This window comes from Haliotis rufescens, unplaced genomic scaffold (assembly GCF_023055435.1).
Source record: "Haliotis rufescens isolate VD_foot unplaced genomic scaffold, xgHalRufe1.0.p SCAF_60, whole genome shotgun sequence".
NCBI lineage: Eukaryota > Metazoa > Mollusca > Gastropoda > Lepetellida > Haliotidae > Haliotis > Haliotis rufescens.
The window spans coordinates 530,756-552,581 of NW_025964335.1; the positions used below are offsets into that span (position 1 = coordinate 530,756).

At 40.3% G+C, this 21,826-nt stretch overlaps 1 protein-coding gene across 14 annotated transcripts in view; it reads left to right on the plus strand.

The window, feature by feature from the left end:
- The window catches only part of LOC124140753 (CUGBP Elav-like family member 3-A), a 272,175-nt gene that overhangs the window by 153,422 nt on the left and 96,927 nt on the right, over positions 1-21,826 (plus strand). For all 14 annotated transcript variants that reach the window (XM_046508472.2, XM_046508480.2, XM_046508471.2 and 11 more), the window contains exons 3-4: positions 1,343-1,391; positions 14,363-14,419. In XM_046508472.2, the coding sequence (XP_046364428.1) occupies positions 1,343-1,391; positions 14,363-14,419 (106 nt within the window). The remainder of the gene's footprint in view (positions 1-1,342; positions 1,392-14,362; positions 14,420-21,826) is intronic.

The window sequence follows — 21,826 nt, forward strand, 5'->3', positions numbered from 1 at the left end:
GGGAGACATTTTTTTTGAGGATGGGGAGAGTGTAAGGGCTGGATCCATGCCCCCAAAATATAGTGGTCTGTCCTAAAGAACGTATAGTGGGATAATTATTTCCTGATATTAAATTGTCATTTATGAAGTTGAAATATTTTTTTGTTTGTGAATGAACATCGTTTGTATTGATGTTCTGTAATTAGAAGACAGAACTCGTACAATGTTGGTAACTTCAAATCAAGGTGTCTGCCCTTTTCTTTTCTTTGGTGTGTTTGAACAAAAAAAATCAATTGTTTGTAATATGGTTAGCTAAATCACATTTGAATGAAATAAAGAAAGTAGAGTCGTTGTGTGGTGGTGGTGGTGGGGGAGGGGGTGTGTGTGTGTGTGTGGGGGGGGGGGGAGTGTTTCTTTCAACCCTCTCTTAAGAACACTGTCCCCCACTACAAAATGGATTCCTAAGACCATTTTAAATTTGTTGGATCAAACATCCACTTTTCTTATTTTAATCAAATGTGGGAAGAGAATTTTAATTATGCATATTTCACTTAAATAAGTCTCACGGGTAGAAATAGTTTGTGATTAATCAGTGTGTCAATCAGAACTAATAAACCAAATTTATACAATGTGGAAATTCATATTCACGTGAATAATTCATTTATGGGAGATTCTTGGACTAGCAGATCCAGAGATTTGTCTCTTGAGACTCAGACTCCGCATATATTCACACAACATTTCGAAGAATAATGAATACTTATCATGAGAATATCTATAATGGCTACTTTCCAAATACGAGTATGCTCAATTGACCAGTGTGTTCTCAGTTGTCATTCTCAGCTCCCTGGGGAGTATATGACAAGCAGAAACAATTATCAGAAACATATTTTTTATTCTAATATTTTGCTATCTACAAAACAAAAATTTTCACAGAAGTCTGTCATTCAATATATAAATTGAAGCCTGCACTTAAATTCCATTGCAGTCAATAAATAAGAATTTTGGTACTCAAAAAAAAAAGATTATTTCCATATTCACAAGAATTCCCTGCCTAAATTGTTCGATTGTTTGATTCCGACTACATCATGAGCTTGTGTTTATGAATCACTATCAGATAGGGGGTGTCCGGGTAGCCTAGTGGTTAAAGCGTTCGCTCGTCACGCCGAAGACCTGGGTTCAAATCCCGAATGGGTACAATGTGTGAAGCCCATTTCTGGTGGTATTGCTGGAATATTGCTAAAAGCGGCGTAAAACTATACTCACTCACTATCAGTTAGTGATGATACCAGGTGTTCGCGAAAAGAAATATCTAAATATAGTATTTACGTTGTTGGTATTATAAATATTCGTCGTTTATTTTCAGATGAACAGGCCAATACAAGTTAAACCAGCAGACAGTGAGAGTCGAGCAGGTATGTATTGAGCCCTATGTTTCCAGCTGATTGCCAGCTGATTGCCAGCTGATTATCAGCTGATTGCCAGCTGATTGGCAGCTGATTGGCAGCTGGTCTGTAAACAGCTGTACACCTCTCAGTGTTGTGTATAAAGAGTTCTGTACAGTTTGGGAGTAACTATGTAGCTTCACGTCAACAACTGACAGTGTTTGTAAAACAAATTATGTATTTATTCAAAGCGAAGTATTTTCTTCATAAGAAATGTTAAATAATAGCCGTGTGTTCTTTGAATTGAATTATTTTATGATTTTGTGGAGGAATAGTTTCATATTGAGTTTAAAACCTGTTTAATACAACCTAGATAAACATTGAGACGACATTCACAAGAAAGCTGTGCTGTAAGTTGTTGTATCGAGATGGAGTAATCAGGGTGTTGAGATGAGTAATCAGGGTGTTGAGATGAGTAAGCACGGTGTTGAGATGGAGTTATCAGGGTGTTCAGATGAGTAAGCAGGTTGTTGAGATGAATAACCAAGGTGTTGAGATGAGTAATCAGGGTGTTGAGATGAGTAAGCAGGGTGTTGAGATGAGTAAGCAGGGTGTTGAGATGAGTAATCAAGGTGTTGAGATGAGTAATCAGGGTGTTGAGATGAGTAAGCAGGGTGTTGAGATGAGTAATCAGGGTGTTGAGATGAGTTATCAGGGTGTTCAGATGAGTTATCAGGGTGTTGAGATGAGTTATCAGGGTGTTGAGATGAGTAATCAGGGTGTTGAGATGAGTAATCAGGGTGTTGAGATGAGTTATCAGGGTGTTGAGATGAGTAAGCAGGGTGTTGAGATGAGTAAGCAGGGTGTTGAGATGAGTAATCAGGGTGTTGAGATGAGTAAGCAGGGTGTTGAGATGAGTAAGCAGGGTGTTGAGATGAGTAATCAAGGTGTTGAGATGAGTAATCAAGGTGTTGAGATGAGTAATCAGGGTGTTGAGATGGGAGTTATCAGGGTGTTGAGATGAGTAAGCAGGGTGTTGAGATGAGTAAGCAGGGTGTTGAGATGAGTAATCAGGGTGTTGAGATGAGTAAGCAGGGTGTTGAGATGAGTAAGCAGGGTGTTGAGATGAGTAATCAAGGTGTTGAGATGAGTAATCAGGGTGTTGAGATGGGAGTTATCAGGGTGTTGAGATGAGTAAGCAGGGTGTTGAGATGAGTAAGCAGGGTGTTGAGATGAGTAAGCAGGGTGTTGAGATGAGTAAGCAGGGTGTTGAGATGAGTAAGCAGGGTGTTGAGATGAGTAATCAAGGTGTTGAGATGAGTAATCAGGGTGTTGAGATGAGTAATCAGGGTGTTGAGATGAGTAATCAGGGTGTTGAGATGGAGTTAGCAGGGTGTTGAGATAGATGTTACGGGGATAGTGTGAGGTTTCGAACATGAAACATTTACAGGTATCAAATTGAAGTTTGAAACCTCTAAATTGGAAAAGCAGTTGGTTTATCTCCATTCTCTATGGCACAATTAAAAAAATAGGGTGAACTCTTTAGAAACTGTGAAATGATTAGTGATGTGTCATCGGTTGAGCATTATATTTTCAGTAGGTTTAAAGGCAAATTCAGGGATTGGTGAAGATCGGTATTTGTCTGCCGATGTGTTTGTAAAATACGCATCAGAAATGCAGAAATATGCAGTAAAATAAAATCCAAGCGTATCAAATATGCAACGAACATTACAGATACGCTACAAAAATAAAACTTGTGCGTATCATCAAAATATTGTGAAGTAACCCTGTTTATTCGATTAGCAAATCAGCAACTTATTTTGAAATTATAAACGGGCATTCCGTCAACCTTGCCAAACTCCACGATGACAGTTACATCATGATCATTTGCCATCACACTTTCTTGTGGAAGTATCGTGGTATTTTTTAGTCCTATAAAGCTCTCGAACCCACACAACACCAGTTTGCAGGGACTAGATGAATAGTGTTTTTAAATATTTAACTTAAATACCCACATGTGTAAAAACTAGTGGGTAACAGAAATTTGAATACCCAGATAGAATTACTGATACCCAATGATTTTAAAATGCATGGGTAAAATACCCACAACACCAAAAGCTTATCTGGAGCTCTGACAAACACATCATGTGGCAGATATCCTGGAAACATTATTTATATTGACATCTCTACAGAAAATAAGCTGACCTTTGTAATGTTTTGTTCTAAATTATTAATCGCTATAATGACGTCTTACAGTTCTACAGATGGCAAGGCCTTGCACTGTGATACTATAGACATGATGTCAAAGTATGTGATAGAGTAGCGCCAAAAGTCTAGCAGTGTTGATGTCACTGTATTTTACAATATACTTGCTAGTTTGTCAATATTTCTGCCAGAAATATAATTCTACACATGCTGCTACCATAGGAACCATGAGACATTATTCAGCAACGTTTAGGAAGTAAGATCCGTTTTTAAAATTGCCAAAATGGCAGGTTTGCAAAAGAAGTGCTTCTGAATAAATATTTTCTTTTACATTAATGTGGTAGGCAGAAAACTCATGGTCTAACATAGATTTGATACCTCTGGTGGACCAATCAGAAGACAGGATTCTAACATGACAAGTTAAAAACAATAGGTGTTCACATGCAGGTTAAAAACAGACAGTATTCACATGCAGGTTAATTCCGATCTGGTTTCAAATACATTTTAAGAATAAGCAGTGTTCAAATACAAGACAGTCGGTTTTCAAACAGGTTACAAACAAGCAGTACGTTGTGAAATGCAGGTTAAACACAAGTGATGTTCAAGTTACAGATTAAAAGCAATCAGTATTCAAGATCAGAGTTTGGAAAACAATGCTTTTCAAAGGGTGTCAGATGTTATAGAATCATATTATGCATATTAAATTATTAAAGTCCAATTTTCTTTTAAATAATCACTAATGACATCGTGTCTAGCCATTCTAAGACTTTCATAGTGTCCAACATTATAAATTGTTTCATTGTCATTGAACTGAGTTGTCAAGATGCTGAGAGGAAATTGATCTCAAACTTATGCTGATGGTCCAGTTTCAACACAAACCAAAAATTCAAATGATCATCTGTCAATTTCTTTACAATACTGCACCAAAGAAAACTCCTGCAATAAATTCTCAATGAACCAATATTTTTGAAAATAGCCTTATTATTTTTTCCCAACTCCAATTATTCATCGAGTGTTTCTTTGTAATGAAAACGTAATTGGCAAAAATTTCGATTTGGCTGGACAGAGCAATTACTGAGAATTTTGTTATTTTTTTCCTTTCTTTGTTTTAAAAATTCTTTCCTCTGGAGCAATTCCCGCACGACATTGATCAACAATGACATATTATGCCTGTCTTTCGGAATTCTAATCGAAAATCTGATTTCGGAAAGGGATGACACACATTGTCCAAATCAATACTAGGACAGTCCATTTTCATTTGTAAGTCAAATGTAACCACTCTGTCCCCTATAAAAATGGACTCGCCTGTAACAGAAAATGAAGAACTGGGTTTTAAGGACGTCCAAATTCTGCCAATGCCACCCCTTCGGTATGGATTCTTCCGAAATGTAATCCGTGTTGGAATTAGGATGGGCATTTCCAAAGTCCCACAGAATTTTCTCGTATTGATTTTGGTAGTGGTTTTAATGACACTGCAGAAATGCTTTGTCGCAGGGCTCTGGCCTCAGGGCTGTAACTCTCAGGAACAATGTGCTTAAAAATTAGGACATGGAAATATTTTGGAAATAACATCGCAGGGAACAAATGGGCTCAAGGAGTGGGTTCTTGTTTCCTTACAGAGCACATAAAGTACATTCGACCTTCTCCAGATGGAGATTTGTCACGGAGATGGGCTCATTTGTTTTGTATTGATTTTATTATATATTACTCCAAAGAAGTTGAACAACACCGAATTTGCTCATATTATTGGGATATTGAAGGGATATTGCGAAAAGAGGCGTAAAACCATACTCACGCATATTTATGACATGACATATTAACTATAGTCATTATTAGGTGGTGGCGAGGTGAAATGTAGTTTAATGTCGTGTCTAAGATTATTGCACTAATATAGCGACGTGCATGCACGTGTGTGTGTGGCTGCTTGTACTAGTCCGGACTGATGCCAATTTTATAGTGCTAGCCCACTGAGATACCATGCCACAGTTTAACATGAATACCCACTCAGACACAGTATACTGACTCCGAGCCGACCAGTCCTTGTTTTAGCCCCTTAATGCCGAGGGCCAGACAAGGTAACAACAAGTACCATCTTTTAACGTTATTTGGTATGACGTGGTTGGGGATCGAACCCCGGACCTTCCGCTCTCCGGGCGAACGCTCTAACGCCAGACCACGGAGGCAGTCTAGTAATAATGAAGATTCGGGTGTTCTTTAACTTCTTTTGAGTAGTATATCATTTCTCCAGCTGAAGATATTTGTATAGAATATGTTCTGTTGAACATGTTTGAAACAAACACGGATATTGTGAAGAAACTGTTAAGATCTCCCACTGTAGGTTCACATATAATATAAAAATCACATGTTTTACAAACACTGGATAACTAACGCATATCGGGAACTGATATTCAATCCCCCAAAGACTTAAATATGAAGAATTAATGACAGGTAAAGGAAACTAGCAAAACTAAATCAGTATCACAGGCTGGTCGCAGGACTCACCTCAATGAGAGGCAATTCAACCTTCTTAATATAGCAGTACATAGATGACTGTGTTAGATGCTTATTTAAAATAATAGAATTACAAAGTTTGTGGAGTGAGAAGGGGTGGACTGATCGGTTTGTGGAGTAAGTAGGGGTGGACTGATGGGTTTGTGGAGTAAGTAGGGGTGGACTGATAGGTTTGTGGAGTAAGTAGAGGTGGACTGATGGGTCTGTGGAGTAGGTGAGTGGTATACTGATGGGTTTGTGGAGTAAGTAGGAGTGGTAGACTGATGGGTTTGTGGAGTAAGTAGGAGTGGTAGACTGATGGGTTTGTGGAGTAAGTAGGGGTGGTGGACTGATGGGTTTGTGGAGTAAGTAGGGGTGGACTGATGGGTCTGTGGAGTAAGAAGGAGTGGTAGACTGATGGGTTTGTGGAGTAAGTAGGGGTGGTAGACTGATGGGTTTGTGGAGTAAGTAGGGGTGGTGGACTTATGGGTTTGTGGAGTAAGTAGGGGTGGACTGATGGGTTTGTAGAGTAAGTAGGGGTGGACTGATGGGTTTGTGGAGTAAGTAGGAGTGGTAGACTGATGGGTTTGTGGAGTAAGTAGGGGTGGACTGATGGGTTTGTGGAGTAAGTAGGGTGGTGGACTGATGGGTTTGTGGAGTAAGTAGGGGTGGTGGACTGATGGGTTTGTAGAGTAAGTAGGGGTTGTGGACTGATTGGTTTGTGGAGTAAGTAGGAGTGGTGGACTGATGGGTTTGTGGAGTAAGTAGGAGTGGTGGACTTATGGGTTTGTAGAGTAAGTAGGGTGGTGGACTGATGGGTTTGTGGACTAAGTAGGGTGGTGGACTGATGGGTTTGTGGAGTAAGTAGGAGTGGTGGACTTATGGGTTTGTGGAGTAAGTAGGAGTGGTGGACTTATGGGTTTGTAGAGTAAGTAGGGTGGTGGACTGATGGGTTTGTGGACTAAGTAGGGTGGTGGACTGATGGGTTTGTGGACTAAGTAGGGTGGTGGACTGATGGGTTTGTGGAGGAAGGAGGGGTGGTGGACTGATGGGGTTTGTGGAGTAAGTAGGGGGGGGGGCGGGTGGTGGTGGACTGATGGGTTTGTGGAGTAAGTAGGGGTGATGGACTGATGGGTTTGTGGAGTAAGTAGGGTGGTGGACTGATGGGTTTGTGGAGTAAGTAGGGTGGTGGACTGATTGGTTTGTGGACTAAGTAGGGTGGTGGACTGATGGGTTTGAGGAGTAAGTAGGGGTGGACTGATTGGTTTGTGGAGTAAGTAGGGGTGGACTGATGGGTTTGTGGAGTAAGTAGGGTGGTGGACTGATTGGTTTGTGGAGTAAGTAGGGGTGGACTGATGGGTTTGTGGAGTAAGTAGGGGTGGTGGACTGATTGGTTTGTGGAGTAAGTAGGGGTGGACTGATTGGTTTGTGGAGTAAGTAGGGGTGGAGGACTGATGGGTTTGTGGACTAAATAGGGTGGTGGACTGATGGGTTTGTGGAGTAAGTAGGAGTGGACTGATTGGTTTGTGGAGTAAGTAGGGGTGGTGGACTGATGGGTTTGTGGAGTAAGTAGGGGTGGACTGATGGGTCTGTGGAGTAAGAAGGAGTGGTAGACTGATGGGTTTGTGGAGTAAGTAGGGGTGGTAGACTGATTGGTTTGTGGAGTAAGTAGGGGTGGTGGACTGATGGGTTTGTGGAGTAAGTAGGGGTGGACTGATGGGTCTGTGGAGTAAGAAGGAGTGGTAGACTGATGGGTTTGTGGAGTAAGTAGGGGTGGTAGACTGATGGGTTTGTGGAGTAAGTAGGGTGGTGGACTGATGGGTTTGTGGACTAAGTAGGGTGGTGGACTGATGGGTTTGTGGAGGAAGGAGGGGTGGTGGACTGATGGGGTTTGTGGAGTAAGTAGGGGGGGGGGCGGGTGGTGGTGGACTGATGGGTTTGTGGAGTAAGTAGGGGTGATGGACTGATGGGTTTGTGGAGTAAGTAGGGTGGTGGACTGATGGGTTTGTGGAGTAAGTAGGGTGGTGGACTGATTGGTTTGTGGACTAAGTAGGGTGGTGGACTGATGGGTTTGAGGAGTAAGTAGGGGTGGACTGATGGGTTTGTGGAGTAAGTAGGGGTGGACTGATGGGTTTGTGGAGTAAGTAGGGTGGTGGACTGATTGGTTTGTGGAGTAAGTAGGGGTGGACTGATGGGTTTGTGGAGTAAGTAGGGGTGGTGGACTGATTGGTTTGTGGAGTAAGTAGGGGTGGACTGATTGGTTTGTGGAGTAAGTAGGGGTGGAGGACTGATGGGTTTGTGGACTAAATAGGGTGGTGGACTGATGGGTTTGTGGAGTAAGTAGGAGTGGACTGATTGGTTTGTGGAGTAAGTAGGGGTGGTGGACTGATGGGTTTGTGGAGTAAGTAGGGGTGGACTGATGGGTCTGTGGAGTAAGAAGGAGTGGTAGACTGATGGGTTTGTGGAGTAAGTAGGGGTGGTAGACTGATGGGTTTGTGGAGTAAGTAGGGGTGGTGGACTGATGGGTTTGTGGAGTAAGTAGGGGTGGACTGATGGGTCTGTGGAGTAAGAAGGAGTGGTAGACTGATGGGTTTGTGGAGTAAGTAGGGGTGGTAGACTGATGGGTTTGTGGAGTAAGTAGGGGTGGTGGACTGATGGGTTTGTGGAGTAAGTAGGGGTGGACTGATGGGTTTGTAGAGTAAGTAGGGGTGGACTGATGGGTTTGAGGAGTAAGTAGGGGTGGACTGATGGGTTTGTGGAGTAAGTAGGGGTGGACTGATGGGTTTGTGGAGTAAGTAGGGTGGTGGACTGATTGGTTTGTGGAGTAAGTAGGGGTGGACTGATGGGTTTGTGGAGTAAGTAGGGGTGGTGGACTGATTGGTTTGTGGAGTAAGTAGGGGTGGACTGATTGGTTTGTGGAGTAAGTAGGGGTGGAGGACTGATGGGTTTGTGGACTAAATAGGGTGGTGGACTGATGGGTTTGTGGAGTAAGTAGGAGTGGACTGATTGGTTTGTGGAGTAAGTAGGGGTGGTGGACTGATGGGTTTGTGGAGTAAGTAGGGGTGGACTGATGGGTCTGTGGAGTAAGAAGGAGTGGTAGACTGATGGGTTTGTGGAGTAAGTAGGGGTGGTAGACTGATGGGTTTGTGGAGTAAGTAGGGGTGGTGGACTGATGGGTTTGTGGAGTAAGTAGGGGTGGACTGATGGGTTTGTAGAGTAAGTAGGGGTGGACTGATGGGTTTGTGGAGTAAGTAGGAGTGGTAGACTGATGGGTTTGTGGAGTAAGTAGGGGTGGACTGATGGGTTTTGAGGAGTAAGTAGGGGTGGTGGACTGATGGGTTTGTGGAGTAAGTAGGGGTGGTGGTCTGATGGGTTTGTAGAGTAAGTAGGGGTTGTGGACTGATTGGTTTGTGGAGTAAGTAGGAGTGGTGGACTGATGGGTTTGTGGAGTAAGTAGGAGTGGTGGACTTATGGGTTTGTAGAGTAAGTAGGGTGGTGGACTGATGGGTTTGTGGACTAAGTAGGGTGGTGGACTGATGGGTTTGTGGAGTAAGTAGGAGTGGTGGACTTATGGGTTTGTGGAGTAAGTAGGAGTGGTGGACTTATGGGTTTGTAGAGTAAGTAGGGTGGTGGACTGATGGGTTTGTGGACTAAGTAGGGTGGTGGACTGATGGGTTTGTGGACTAAGTAGGGTGGTGGACTGATTGGTTTGTGGAGTAAGTAGGGGTGGACTGATGGGTTTGTGGAGTAAGGAGGGGTGGTGGACTGATGGGGTTTGAGGAGTAAGTAGGGGGGGGGGGGGGGGGAGCGGGTGGTGGTGGACTGATGGGTTTGTGGAGTAAGTAGGGGTGATGGACTGATGGGTTTGTGGAGTAAGTAGGGTGGTGGACTGATTGGTTTGTGGACTAAGTAGGGTGGTGGACTGATGGGTTTGTAGAGTAAGTAGGGGTGGACTGATGGGTTTGTGGAGTAAGTAGGGGTGATGGACTGATGGGTTTGTGGAGTAAGTAGGGTGGTGGACTGATTGGTTTGTGGAGTAAGTAGGGTGGTGGACTGATTGGTTTGTGGAGTAAGTAGGGGTGGACTGATGGGTTTGTGGAGTAAGTAGGGGTGGTGGACTGATTGGTTTGTGGAGTAAGTAGGGGTGGACTGATTGGTTTGTGGAGTAAGTAGGGGTGGAGGACTGATGGGTTTGTGGACTAAATAGGGTGGTGGACTGATGGGTTTGTGGAGTAAGTAGGAGTGGACTGATTGGTTTGTGGAGTAAGTAGGGGTGGTGGACTGATTGGTTTGAGGAGTAAGTAAGAGTGGACTGATTGGTTTGTGGAGTAAGTAGGGGTGGTGGACTGATTGGTTTGAGGAGTAAGTAAGAGTGGACTGATTGGTTTGTGGAGTAAGTAGGGGTGGTGGACTGATTGGTTTGAGGAGTAAGTAAGAGTGGACTGATTGGTTTGTGGAGTAAGTAGGGTGGTGGACTGATGGGTTTGTGGACTAAGTAGGGGTGGTGGACTGATTGGTTTGAGGAGTAAGTAAGAGTGGACTGATGGGTTTGTGGAGTAAGTATGAGTGGAATGATTGGTTTGTGGAGTAAGTATGAGTGGACTGATGGGTTTGTGGAGTAAGTAGGGATGGTTGACTGATGGGTTTGTGGACTTTTTTAGTCACTGACATTGGAAAGATGCTCATTGTCAGAGTAAGTGAGTGAGTTTGGTTTTACACTTTTTTTTTGAAATATTCCAGCAATATCATGGCAGTACACCAGAAATGGACTTCACACATTGTACCCAAGTGGGGGATCAAACCCGGGTCTTCGGTGTAATGAGCTACCGCTTTAACCACTAGGCTACCCCACCCCTTGCCCCCACTGTCATTCACTATCTAGGTAACCAGGGTCAGAAGTGGTCCCCACTGCCCTATACCTGTTGTAAAAAGCATCCTCATAGGATGGTCAGTGACTTCGTTGATGCATGTCATCGTATCCCAAATACGTAGGTTAATGCTCATGCTGTCAATCACTGGATTGTCAGGTCCAGAGTCGATTATTTACAGACCACAACCATATAGCTGGAATATTTCTGAGTGTGGCGATAAACAACAAACACACACCTAGATTTGAAAGACACATTCCTTTAAAGTGAAATCTTTATCACTGAAATTGAACTACCAACAAATTGTGCCGTTCCCAGTCAACATAACTGTTTTTAGTACCAGGCTTCTCCCGAATTCGGAGCCATTAACCTCCTAGCATGTGGTGTTGGTGTATTACAGTACGAACACAAGTCAAGCACCTGACTCTATCCTTCAGTAAGCAGCTTCCTCCAACAGAAATGTCAGTTTGTGATCAGGTTTCAAGGGAGATAACTCGTGTCTGCCCCACCGCTATGTTAAAGCCTTCTGACCTGTCAATCATGTGAACAGCCGAGAAATGTTAAAAGGAAGCTGAGGTGAAACGTCTTCTATCGCTCACAGCAGGGGTCTAGAAATAACACATTCTGGAAGATACACTTGGGAAGGAGTCAAAAAATAAAACAAACAAATGTAACATTGTAATCAAATGTAACCAGGCTTGTTGTAACAATGGCTGTTTGACTGTAGGCTGTTCGCCTTGGTATTAATAGCATATTGTAGCATGCTGTTACAACATGAGGTCGTCAGTTGCTGTAACATAAATTTGTATTTAATTACCAGGTAATCGGGTGTTAGTGCTGGTGATAAATGTATGATATATTGATGGACATATTGCTATTTTATATGAAAAGGGATGGGCCTGCATTTAAACATGTTACTTGTGATTTGAAGATCATTCTTTGTTGTCTTACAGATTTCTTGAGCTGTGTGTATCGAAATAGATTTAAACCACACTGTGTCTTATTGAAGCTTTTCTACTACTACTACTATTACTACTACTACTACTACTGCTGCTCCTCCTCCTCCTCCTCCTCCTACTACTACTACTACCACTACTACTTCTACTGCTGCTACTACTACTGCTGCTATTACGACTACTACTGCTGCTGCTACCACTACTGCTACTATGTTTGCTACTGCTATCTCCACTACTACTACTACCACTACTACTTCTACTGCTGCTACTACTACTGCTGCTATTTTGACTACTACTGCTGTTACTACTACTACCACTACTACTGCTGCTACCACTACTGCTACTACGTTTGCTACTGCTATCTCTACTACTACTACTACTACGTCTGCTACTGCTACTACTACTACTACTACTTCTACTACTATGTCTGCTACTGTTACCTCTACTACTACCACATCTGCTAAAGCTACCGCAACTACTACCACTACTACTACTGCTGCTACTACTACTACTACTACAATTACTACTACTACTACCATTTCAACTACTACTACTACTACTACTACTACTACTGATACCACTGCCACTACTCCTACTGCTACCACTACCACTACCACTACCACTACCACTACTTCTACTTCTACTCCTACTCCTACTACTGCTACTACGTCTACCACAACTTTTACAACTACTACGTCTACTACCACTACTACTACTACTATTCCTTATACTATTACTACTATTCCGACTTCCGTTGCTACTGCTTCAGCTACAGCAACTACTGCTACTACTATTACGACTACTACTACTACTACCACCACTTTTACTATTGCTATTACTATTACTACTATTTCGACTACTGTTACTACTGCTACTGCTACAGCAACTACAACTACTACGACTACTACTACTACTAGTTGCACAAGCATTTCATCCTATGTGGAGCTCCATAATATAGAACATGCATAAACAAAACATCGAGAAGGTCATTTGTGTAGTTTTGTTGATTTCATTGCATTTGTATGTTTCAATGTTCGATGTTCAATGTCGCATTGACTCGTATCATTGTGGCTATGCATTTTCATTTTTATTTCAATCATTTTGGTTTGATTTCACAAAATTTCTTTATTTTACTTTCTGCAATAGCTTGAATAATGAGAAAGAGCTTGTTTTGTTGGACTTTACCTCCCTTTGGACAATGCATGATCAAGAAAATTCCTTGTTTCATATAAATGTTTTTTTTCCATTCAATAGCCTTTTGTTGATAAATGCACTTTTAAAACAACATTATTTTGTTGAGGATGAGGTTATGTTTAGATATACTGTTTCAATCAGTGTATGTTTTCAGAGGTATTTTCTTCATTTTCCTACTTTGGGATTATATATGTTAATTAAACAAAAGATTTACAAACTAGTTTATGATGTATAGAAACCAGTACAAACAATACATATCTGTGTTTGTCACATTTTATTTTATTCTCGGTTTGCCAATATTCCAAAGAATCTGTAAAAAATATTTATTAGATTTCAAAGTCTTGATGACAACCGTAAAAGGATATTAACTGAAACATCGCTATAACGGTATATTAAAGAAGTTGTTATCCATAAATTGTGTGCTACTTTGCATCCGTCAACTCAAACAATTTGTTAGATTTTCCTTCAAAATATTTAAAAAGTGACCTCTTTTTTGTTTGTTTTTTAGCCTTTTTTTTAAATAAAAAATTCAAGCATCTGTGTACATTAAGTGTCCATGGATGTTATAAAGTTTACTGTTTGGCAGGATACTGATGTATAGCATCCCGCGATGAAGGAAAGGAACATTCAAGTTTCTTTGTCTGTGTGTACTTAGGACCACATAGTGATACAATGCAGGTGTTTGGTGGTGAGGTGGACGGAGTGGAACATCAATTTAATGTATACTGGCCTAACATGCCCCAAATATTCCTTCTATATAAACGAGTATTTGTCTTTTGTCTGGATTATTTTGAGGGTGGTGAATGAACACGTTTATGTTCTATTTGAAGGTGATGATAGTGTTCAAGCTTGAAGCTTATTTGTAATCGCAGAAGATGAGAAATAATGAATATGCTGAATAATTCATATTTAAAAGTTTAACTGAGACATGTGTGACATGTTTCTACCATGGTTGGTGTCAGACTTTCAACACCTCCACAACACTTGTATGAAAACTTTAACTTTTAAACTTTAAAGTTTAAATTAATTATGTTCCATGTGGGTATTCAGAAGAAAGAGAAGAATATTTCCTTTCATTTAAGGGGTCATATGACATGATTTCTTTCGAAATAATTGAAATTTATTTCAAAGGAACTTTGCTAGCACCTTGGCTTTTTGCATCATGATGTGTGTAGCAACCTCCATCTTGCTAGTATGCTTTGTTAAGTGTGAAATGATAGATGTTGACCATGTATGTATCTGCTTGCGTTTGTTTACTGTATTTTTTGTTTCTTTTTTGTCTGTGTAGAAAAAGCCATGGCATCTGGTTGGGATCAGGGGCCTACATCTCAAGTCTTACGTCGAGGTAACATGTCGTTCCGTCTAGTTAGTGTAGCTAGTTGCTCTTGTTCTGTACGTAATGAACATGTGCTGAACCATGCTTCATTTGGTTACGAGGAGAGAATGAATTATTACGACATTCTGGATGTGCATTGTTTCCAGAATCATATACACAAGAATGTCATTGGTGTGATATGCTTTGTGTGTCAATCCGCCAAGCTTGTTCACTGTGTTTGTATTGTGTGTGGTATTCTTTTCAGATGAATAATTGAACTTGAACACAGTAACATATTTCTTTATATTTGAATCTTTTTGTTGAATGAGACACTCTTATATTACTTTTAGCAGATCAAATACAGTTGGGATTAACGCCGCTTTTAACAGTGTTCCAGTTATATCACGGCATGTCAGCTTAATGTGGGAGGAAAGCCTGAAGTGACACAGGTCGTAGACGTTTACCACTTCAATAAAACCCACGAGCACGGGTATGGTGCTAAAAAACCTAGAAACATAATTGAGCTGAATTATGATTCAAACCCACAATCATAGGTTCCTGGTGTGCCCAAGGGACACAACTCTGCACAGCGAATTGCAGAGCCTTAGACGACTGGACCACCTGTGGCCCTACAGGAATAAGATGGCAACGGAACAATCATTTGCAATATATTCTACATAAATATTTCGTTCTTTGAATTGGAATGTTTTATTCAATGTTATAGAGGAAATATAAATATGCAAATCTGGGTAGAAAATCTTGTTTATGGTGTTTCGTTAGATCAGTATTCATATTATATGACGTTTATGCCATTTTCACTCATACATAAATGATGGTGTATTGTCAAGACAAAGTCTTCTCTCCTCTGATGGATGCGTTTTCCTACCAGAATCAATGTCATACTCCTATGATTGGGTATGCATCTAATCATACTAGATCTCATGAATAATTTGTGAGGTATCTTTCATGGATATGCATGGAATTCATGAATTTGATAACAGAGGCAAAGAGAGTATCCGGAATCGTTGAAAGTAATAGCATATATAATCAGAAGGCCACGCAGTTAGTGATATCGATGTTTAGCTTGTTCTTCTTATATATATATTTAAAACAAATTGATCGTTTTGTCACATATTTTGAATATTCTGTCTTGTGATCAGTTGTTAATGTAAGATGGTGACCTTTCTAACAATGTCTATATATCCAATTTCTTATTTTTATAAATGTATGAGGGGGCACGGGTGGCCCAGTCGTCCAAGGCGCCGCGATTCGCTGTGCAGAGTTGCGTCCCTTGGGCACGCCAGAAACCCATGAATGTGGGTTCGAATCCCGGTTCGCCCCGATTATGTTTCTAGGTTTGTCAGCACCATACCCGTGCTCGTGGGTTTCACCGAAGTGGTAAACGTCTGAGACCTGCATCACTTCGGGCTTTCCTCCCACATTAAGCTGACACACTGTGATATAACTGGAATAATGTAAAAAGCGGCGTTAAACCCAACTCACTCACTCACTTATAAATGTATGATGTCAAAAGTTTCATTACACAAACCATATATTACCTTTCTTTGTACAACGCTCTGACACACCAGACAAGCATGACGTTATGCCAAACATATTGTGCATAATCTTGTGTGTGCACTTTTTAAAAATATATGCAGCTGTGTAGGGGGTATGCATTATGCACAGACAATGCTTTTTTATTGTTTTTACCCCAAAGGAAAATCGTTACAGCTAGCACGTAACACTGTAAATATGTCAACGATAAACTAAGCCTGCTGATGTCGACCATTGTTACACTCTTACTATAACAAATGATCAAAGTGTTTCCAGCTAAAATGTAAAATTGATTTCATTAATTTTATTCAAAATTTATGTAATATTGATAAAATTAATTTCTGGCCAAGACTTAAAGTGAAAAGGTGTAGTTACTGGAGTCATAAACCAGAAAGTATTTCCCCCCGAAACCTGTACTCCAGAATAGGTTGTGCACTTTGTACACACACATGTATTACCTACACAAGAAAATACCGTTTTCGACGTAATAAGCACCCAGGGCGCTCTCAAAATTAGAAATAGGGGGCTCTTATTAGAATATTATTCTGTCGAAAAAACAGAGATGAAAGATAAATGTCGTGGTTTATGCTGGAACCCTGAAATGTTTATATAGGAGAGATATATTTTTTTTCTAGAATTTAATTGCCCATAATTAAGGGTGCATATAATACACGAGTGCGTATTATAATCAAATAAATAAGTATTGTGTACATTGATCAATCAGAAAGGGTGCTAATTGGGATTGTTCACGAGCCAATATATTAGCAAATATCGCCGTGGGCACTTATTACGTCGAATACGGTATGGTAATTTTCCTGACATGATCATATTCTAAAGGTGTCATGACCGCAAGACCATATTCTCTATGTCATGCAAACATGACAACAAACATGACAACAAATGACAACAACGGGTACCATGCTTTAAACAACCAATGGGACTAAAATCAGAAACAGCAAGTCATAGATAACATGACCACAAAACATGACTTATCGAATCAGTCAAAAAGAGGCGAACTTTCATGTTCGAAAGAACTAAATATTTCAGAGTAAGAAAATAATTCATTCAAGCTTTTTCAAGACTCACACATTCGTTTATTTTTGTGAGACTTTTACGAGCATTTTGTTTATCAAAATAATGACAATTTTATCACATACTTTATTTAAATTTTTAAACTTCTGGAATTGATTTGGTGATTTGCGAAGGTTTGAAGGACCAGATTTTAATCAAGACTTTCTTTAGGGCCAAGCTTCGCAGTTAATGGAAGCAAGAACTGCCTTCACTTATGACTGCACCCAATCAGCAGTATCGCAGATTCATTCCCACTCGCAGGAACTCAAAGAAGTGATTAGTTTGGTTATTGCTGGTGTAACGTGTGCCGCCATGATTGTGCAGCAGCATGCGAGCAGAAACGGTGCGCTAGAATCCCTCCAACAGGTTCTCATGTCGACACTGCAAAATGGACACAAATTATTCACCGATTTTTGTCCCCAAGACTGGAACCACGATGTCGTAAAGAATTTGAATGAAACTGAAAGAACTAATGCTGGCGCTATTGATTCTTCTAATCAATCTTGATACGACCTGGCCGACATTGAGCGAAAAGCTTTGAGGCGATCGCCTGACCTCGAAGCTAACAGGATATGAACTGGGATGAGGTCATAGTAGAGACGAGATCGATTAGTTCGGTTTCCCTTCAGGGGAGGAGGGTCATTGTGTAAAATAATGTACAGAGATGGGCCAGACAATGGCTGATATTGAATTATATGCTCGCAAAGAATCTCGACAGTCTCATTGGGGCTATTTAGATGGTAGCGTTATGACCCAGAGTGTTTGAATTATACACATACTGCTATCCTTTCAACTGCATTTTTCTTCTTGTCAACCTCAAATGAAGTTGGTGTAGAAAGATTTAATTTGCTGGAATGCTAATTGATGGGAAGCTGTTTTTAGTAGTAAGATGATGAATATTTCATATTAGCCAACTGTTTGAATATGTCCAATTATAAGATGTGTGGAGTTTCGATCAGAGCGATGTTGATAGAATATCCAGTATTTCAAAGGGGAGGAAAGCCAGATTTCATCATGTTGTGTCAGTTAAGGATTAACAGAAACTAAAGTTTCGGTCTATTGGATTGTAATTATATTTAACTTTCTTAGTTTGTAGTTTCTGAAGAATATATCATGCATATCTCGATAACAAGGTTAGGATATCATGCATATCTCGATAAAAAGGTCAGGATATCATGCATATCTCGATAACAAGGTCAGGATATGCATATCAATAGGTCAGGATATCATGCATATCTTGATAACAAGGTCAGGATATCATGCATATCTTGATAACAAGGTCAGGATATCATGCATATCTTGATAACAAGGTCAGGATATCATGCATATCTTGATAACAAGGTCAGGATATCATGCATATTTCGATAACAAGGTCAGGATATCATGCATATCTTGATAACAAAGTTAGGATACCATGCATATCTTGATAACAAGGTCAGGATATCATGCATATCTTGATAACAAGGTCAGGATATCATGCATATCTTGATAACAAGGTCAGGATATCATGCATATCTTGATAACAAGGTCAGGATATCATGCATATCTTGATAACAAGGTCAGAATATCATGCATATCTCGATAACAAGGTCAGGATATCATGCATATCTTAATAAGGTCAGGGACCCGTGAAGATTCCGGGTTAGAATAGGTATTCAGCAACCCATACTTGCCGTAAAAGGCGACTATGCTTGTCGTAAGATGCGACTAACGGGATCGGGTGGCCAGGCTCGCTGACTTGGTTGATGCATGTCATCGATCCCAATTGCATGGATCGATGCTCATGATGTCAATCACTCACTCACAAATATGGTCAGGATATCATGCGTATCTTGATAGCAAGGACAAAGTTTGATTTGATTTGCTCAACAAAACTTTCTTGTATAAAGAAGTATAACTTCACTGAAAAATAGAGATAGCGTTACAGAAAGACGAGATGTCTGCCATGACAACTGTGTGATTGTTTTGTGTGTGGAATCAGAGTGCCATTTAGGGATGGACCACTAATTGTTCTTATTGTTGCTGTACAGTGTTTGAAGTTAAGGATGAAAATCAGTAGTTTTTATCTTAATCCTATGATAAAATTGAAATATTTACAGGGTCATTTGATTCAAGTATGAGCATCCCCTGGCCCCCTTACTGCCTAATACTGCTATTGATGGAATATTTCATAATTAGATCCTCATTCATCTCAGAACATGTTGTAAGGACAAAAGAAACAGATTTTGACATCACTTTTATTAAACAACGACTGTCTGAATGCAATGATATTTGATTCTTATTAACTGTGACATTTTCATTGTCCACCTTGGCGAGTGAATTCTTCAATACCAGATTACCAGGACCAAATAATTTGACTCTTATTGAGTGCTTTATAGTGAACTTTACAGGCAGGGCTGTATAGTGGGGTTCCAAGCTCAGGTGTACGCTGCTTTGTCTAGCTTACCTGTGCTAGACAGGTGACTTAACGAGATAAAAGCATCCCAGTCCTCAGCAACATGATGACAGGTGGCAAGCCGCCGTGATTTCACCGGCCAATCGATTAACGGCTTGTGAGTGCGAGTGAAAGATTATATTAACATGGCTGTCGATAGCGGAGCTATTTACCCTGTACACACAAACAGTTGTGTTATAACGGGGAGGACAAAGGAATGGCATGAAGCCGTTGTGGCTACAAATATATTACAATTCTGTAATATCTAATTCATTTAATCCTGTCATGTTGTTTTGAAGGATTGCTTCTCTTTGAAAGAAAAAGAATAGATAGATCTCCATATGAATGGAAAAATGGACTTCAAAGGGATGGGATTTATCTCATTTCGGATGTATGTTTACAGACATTTTTGCATGATAATAATTTTTTTAGTTTGATGCTTTCAAATGTATATGCAGGGATTGTTTGTGGTTTTGTAGAATGCAAAATATGAAGAATGGAAAAGAATGTGGTTTTTTTTATAAACAAAGAAATATGGCAATTTCTATAAAAAATTGTGTTTCTTGGAAAAGGTGTTGGGGCCTACAGTTCACAGTAGATCTATGTATTGTCTTTGATGTTTATAAGAACCTTGCTTCTATGCAGTATTCAGGGAAGGGGGACATTTGTTAATGGCTGGGTCATTTCTGTCACTGTTGCTTTTGTTTTTTTATAACAAAAGGCAACATTATTATCCCCCCGCCCAACAAAGTTGGCGGGGGATACAGAAACGGGCTCCATCCGTCCGTCCGTCACGTTTCGTTTTCGGAGCATAACTCAGAAACCGTTCAATATTTTTTCATGAAACTTTGCAGGTCTGTCAGGTACATGCTGAAATGGTGCCTTTTGATATAATTAGAAATTTTAGAAATTTTTATTTTTTATGTTTCCATGTCAACAAGATGGACTTAGGTTCTGTGAGGGTAGGGTTCATTTCCGGAGCATAACTCATAAACCGTTCAATATTTTGTCATGAAACTGTGCAGGTTTGTCAGGTATATGCTGAACTGGTGTCTTTTGCTATTTAGAAATTTTAGAAATTTTTATTTTTTATGTTTCCATGGCAACAAGATGGACTTAGGTACAAACTCTTTTTTTTTTTGACAGTTTCCATGACAAGTTCCACCTCGGTTAAAAAAGGTTAGGGTTTGTTTAGATTTAATTATGTCATAAATTCTGCAACAGGGGCGGGGGATATAGCCACATCAGTGGCAAACTCTTTGTTCAGTTATTGCTGTCAGTTTTAGGGTAATAGGTAACTAGACACAGATACCTCCCATTACAGAACAGATCCGGGGTAGAATAGGTCTTCAGCAACCTATGCTTGCCGTAAAAGGCAACTAACAGGATCGGGTGGCCAGGCTCGCTGATTTTATTGATGCATGTCATCGTATCCCATTCGCGTAGATAGATGCTCATGATGTCAATCCCTAGATTGTCTGGTCCAGACTCGATTATTTCCTGACTGCCGTCATAAAACTGGAATATTGCTGTGTGCGTCACTAAACAACAAACAAACATTACAGAATGTATTTCTTTATGAGAATGGAAAATAATCTATGGCTGATTGGTAATACAAGAGACCCGTGAAGATTCTGGGGTAGAATAGGTCTTCAGCAACCCATGCTTGCCGTAAAAGGTGACTACGCTTGTCATAAAAGGCGACTAAAGGGATTGGGTGGTCAGGCTTGCTGACTTGGTTGATGCATGTCATCGATCCCAATTGCATGGATCGATGCTCATGATATCAATCACTGGATTGTCTGGTCCAGACTCGATTATTTACCACCGTCATATAGCTGGAATATTGCTGAGTGCAGCGTAAAACAACAAGCCAATCAATCAATCAATAGTAAAACAAGAAATTAAATAGATCTGGCCTTTTTCGAAATATGTTATCAGTACAACCCAATAATGCATGAAGGAATTGATACGCATTTGTGAACACAGTGCTTTTGATAATGGTGTAAATAGATTTATTGACATGCTAACTTTGTTAATGAGTCATTTTCTTTGGTAAGACTATCTGGAGTATTCAATTATTGGCAAGGAGAGGGAAAAATCTATATTTTCCTATTGACACAGACTACCTGGAGCCAAAAGACAAAACAGCAACGGTGATATCATCGGTTGGCGATAGATGAAGCTACATGCATGCGTCATAAATAAAAAATGAATTTGTGACTGGATATATGAACCATCTTTGTGAAGAATAAATAAGTATGTTGACAGTTAAGGACTTGTTTCTGTAGAGGAAGTTGCAAAATAAGACTTGAGAGAGAGAGCTTGAGAGGGAGAGAGAGAGAAACAGAGGGAGAGAGAGAAAGGGAAAGAGAGCA